The sequence below is a fragment of the Arachis ipaensis genome, chromosome B05 (genome assembly GCF_000816755.2).
Source record: "Arachis ipaensis cultivar K30076 chromosome B05, Araip1.1, whole genome shotgun sequence".
Lineage (NCBI taxonomy): Eukaryota > Viridiplantae > Streptophyta > Magnoliopsida > Fabales > Fabaceae > Arachis > Arachis ipaensis.
In genome coordinates, this window is record NC_029789.2 from 119,527,688 (window position 1) to 119,531,776 (window position 4,089).

The 4,089-nt window shown below is 32.9% G+C and overlaps 1 protein-coding gene across 4 annotated transcripts; it reads right to left on the minus strand.

Annotated features, from left to right (window-relative positions):
- Positions 686 to 3,857, minus strand: LOC107643920 (protein EDS1L). Of its 4 annotated transcripts, none has more exons than XM_016347676.2 (4): positions 3,330 to 3,857; positions 1,846 to 2,571; positions 1,801 to 1,815; positions 686 to 1,610 (listed from the first exon to the last, which is right to left on the minus strand). In XM_016347676.2, the coding sequence occupies exons 1-4, from the start codon at positions 3,732 to 3,734 to the stop codon at positions 870 to 872; spliced, it is 1,887 nt and encodes a 628-aa protein (XP_016203162.1). In that variant the 5' UTR covers positions 3,735 to 3,857; the 3' UTR covers positions 686 to 869. The 4 variants fall into 4 exon arrangements, with proteins under 4 accessions (XP_016203162.1, XP_016203161.1, XP_016203160.1 ...); XM_016347675.2 differs by having other exon boundaries at positions 686 to 1,616; XM_016347674.2 differs by having other exon boundaries at positions 1,801 to 2,571.

Below are 4,089 nucleotides of genomic sequence, written 5' to 3' on the forward strand. Positions count from 1 at the left end.
AAATAAAAAAATATAATATTATTTAAATTTTAAAATCTAAATTTTAAATCCTAAATTATTACAAGAACAGTGTTTCAATGTATTTTAAGTGCCTACCTCCTAAGGAATTTCATGATATTTAGGGATCTATTTACCTCGCAGATCTTTACAAATTATTGTGTCAACTATCATGCTATACCTGTTGAGAGATTAATGACTCGTTCATGCTATTACAAGTATGGCAAAAGAAAGCATGTCTTTCTTAGCCTCATTCCGTAAAGAACCATATGTTTCACCGGTCAAAAGGTAAAACTAAATTTTGCATTACATATTGATCTTATTTTTACAATAATTATTGTTATCTTGATTGAATTTGGCAATGTGAAATTGATCTGCTGTGTTGGATTGTGCAAATGATTAATATAAAAATGATGAATAATATAAATGAATGAATGATATGTGTTATGAAAATGTGAGGGAAAATAAAATATTAATTTCAAGGAAGGGAGAACATTGACTCCAACTCATCACTAGAGGGGATAGTTAGTATTAACAACTATTTGTATAATGTTAGAAAAATATAAGAAATTAACTTTTAAGTAGTTAATATTAGTTAATTTTTTTATTGTAAAATTATTTTTTAAATATTTATTTTGGAGAATTTAAGGTTTAAGATTAAAAAATTAGTTAATATTAACTAAAAAAATTATCTAATATTGGCTAAAAAAAATAGCTCTAGTTGAATTCATAATATTAATACTCCTCTAGTAAAAGGTAATTAACAATATGCACATTATTGTTCTAACTTTGAAACTATTGCCATCCTTCCCTACCCAAATACATCTTCTCCTTCACTCCCCCAATGGATTATTATAGAGTAGAAAGGCATTCTATTGCATGTTTATTTCTTGAGACATTTCAACAAGACTTGTAATGGGCGATTCTTTCTTATGATTAGGAGGCAAAGCTTTCCACCAATTCACCAAAGTAGAACCTTCGAATAACACATCTTTATCCAATTTCCCTTTCTCAAACCATTCCTTTATGCGAGTCTCAAGTTTCAAAACCCTTTCCTTAACAACTTCAAATGAACCATTGTTGTCATTAATTTCTTTCCATAGTTCCTCCAACTCAGCCCAAAAGCATGACTCGGAGTAATCATCTTCACTCTTCATTCTCCCTGCATGCTCAAGCCACCTTTGTAAGTACCTATATCTCTTTGGCCTACTTCCCTTGTCCATGTATGGTCCTCCATCTTTGTCCTTAAAATGGCGATAGTAATTCGCAACATCAAGAGGCTCCACCAGAGTGCGGTACATTGTACCGCGCTCAATCCATTCTGCTTTGCTTTCAAACTCATCGGGGAGTTCATACTTTTTTAGCATCTCCATGATATGATCCCACACCCCTGCCAATTCAAGCCTCTTCACATTTGCTTTGAAGTCTCTTTCATCCTTGTGCACCTTGAAGGCATCATAGTAACTTATCTCACATGTTTCTTTGTAGTCTTTCAAATGCTCCATGGTTGCCGCGGCTTTCTCATTAAATTCCCTGTTGACTTTCTCTTCATTTTTGTATTTCTGTTTCTGCCACTCGCCAGCTGCTCGAAGGCGCAATCTTGCTATTGTGTCCTGAAACTAAAACCAACATATTAGCTAAATGTTTCACTACAATTTTAGAAATTAATGTTAGGGAGACATAATGATGTGATATCAAGTGTAATCACTAAAGTGTATGGAGCCTATCTATTCTTGCAAATAGTATCTCTTTTTATGCTTGAAATAGTAAAAACTGAATAACTAAAAGGTTAAAAAAAGTTACCAGTCCAAAACTGTCCAAGGCTCTGCTAATTGTTAATCTGTTAGAACCATCAGCAGCCAAAGAAAGCTCCTCCAGTTGATCCAAGTACACTACATTCGAAATTTCAACCTCATACCTCAAATGTTGCATTATGCTTTTCTTGGAAACATCAGAAACTTCTGACATGTCGTTTATCCGAGCAGTGTAGAATAAAAGTTGCAAGACAACATCTGAATTTCTTACCACAACCGGTGGTCGATCTGCGGCACAGAAAATGAAGTTTCCAAAGGGTCGGTAAGGACTTAAATCAACGAGATTGGGTAGAGTCTCAAGTAGCAAATTTGTGTCATCCATGAGATTCGAGATAACATAGCTTGTAACTGTTGCTGTGTTTCTCATCACAGTTGAGTAAAATTCAGAAATCACACGGTCTGTTTCCGGATCGGTGCCAGAAGATTTAGACTTTGGATTGAAGAGTTGGAGAATTGAGCTGAAAATTGGCTGAATAGAATGGAAAGGAGCAAACAAAATCCGTGGCATTATGTCCAAAGTGGTAATAAAATGTGTGAAGTGGTGAGACCAATTTTCCCTCCTTGTGGCATGAGAGAATATGTGATTGCCAATTAAGGGAGACCCAAAAGTTATACATAGGGGAAGCTTGTGGTTTTTGTTCTTGTTATTGTTAGTTAGGTACTCTTCCAAGACCCACAATGTTGCAAGAATGGCCATTGCAGCACCAGAAGAGTGCCCTGTAAACATTAACTGCTTCCCTTTTGTCATAGCTTCTTTCACCTACATTACCCATATTTAATGAAAAAGTTTAACCAAAATTAAAAAGTGTTGAATGACTGAAAATAACATTAAAGGTTTCTTGGTTATCATGTGGACCTTGAATTACCACAATAAAACCAACATGAGTAAGAAAGTCTTTAACAAAATTGGAAATGGATTGAAAATTTCCTATCAAGATTCAAGAAGGTTAAGCTAAATAAGGAACTCACAAGCATTTAATCATCGGTGAAAACTAATACAATTTTATTTTATTTTATTTTTTCACGTATTGTGAGGAGAGATAATAATACATAAATTGGTCTCAATATATAATAAAAAAAAATGATGATTGAGAGTCCTAATTCATCATTTTAATTATCTTTCTAATGCTTAAACAAGTAAAATTCTATGATTATCCTAATTATCCTCCTAATGTTTAAATAGCTAAAATTCTAATATTAAAATGATACTTTGACTTAAAATAATGAAATACAAAGAAAATTACTTAATATTTGATTAAAAGTATCAACTCAAACGTGATTCAACACTACTAATTATCTTCTTTGTTCTTTCAACTAAAAGCTATAAAATAAAAACGAAAACTACTATCTGCTGTTCATTTTTTTAATTAGAGACGGGGCCAAGGCCCAGAAAACTACTAATTATTTCAATGAGAAGATCATGCATTTGGATCGGGTCACTCATTGACGTTGGCCCATGTCCAAAAAAAAATTCATCCATTCCCAACAAAAGCGATCAATTTAATAACATTTACATACCTCATGTTTAAGAGATGAATTGCTTAAAATTGATTCGAATCTCAGCTGAAAAGCTTCATTCACCAAGGCAACTTCATCATTGCCAATACTTTTAAGTGAAGGAAACAATTGTTGGTTTATCTTTGTTACCCCGTAAGATTTGTCAACGAACCAATCACTTGAAGCCCATGATCCATGAAAGCTGATAAAAATAAGATCAGCTTCCAACCAACTCCAGTTCTTCTTTTCAAGAAGATAATACTTCTTTGGAGATTTGTGAGCTTTGAATGCCAAAGCACACGCTTTCTTGATTAACTCCACTCTCAATCCCAATAGGGAATCTTCATGTGATTGAGGGAGATCCTTGTCCACCCCAGAAGCTTTCGACTCTCCATAGCAACAATTCCGAAAATTAAAAAGTGACATTTTGTTTTTTGTTTTTTTGTTTTTTTTTTTTGGGAGATATGTAAGAGCTGCGTCCTATATATGCAGTTTCAGAAAGTTTTGTTCTTTGCTTACAATTTTATTATATGTGCTGCCTTTTCTTATATTGATGGAGGCACATTGAGATTAAATAAATTCCTATATTGAAAAAAAAAAAACAAAAAACAAAAAACAAAAAGACAATATATGCGATAAACTTATAATATCATTAAGTCAATACCAAATCTTCGAACTTCGAAGAAAGGGGGTTCCAAATAAAAGTATAATTCTCTACTCCACAATATTTATTTTATTTTATTTTACAACCATTTTAATAATACACTAAAATCAATTATCA

What these genes read in the sequence shown, in the direction of transcription:
- LOC107643920 (XM_016347672.2), bottom strand. Translation starts at nt 3,734, where the DNA reads ATGTCACTTTTTAATTTTCGGAATTGTTGCTATGGAGAGTCGAAAGCT. An exon ending in ATTCATCTCTTAAACATGAG is followed by an intron (nt 2,572 to 3,329) that starts GTATGTAAATGT and finishes TGGGTAATGTAG; the next exon opens with GTGAAAGAAGCTATGACAAA. An exon ending in CCTTGGACAGTTTTGGACTG is followed by an intron (nt 1,617 to 1,800) that starts GTAACTTTTTTT and finishes TGTTGGTTTTAG; the next exon opens with TTTCAGGACACAATAGCAAG.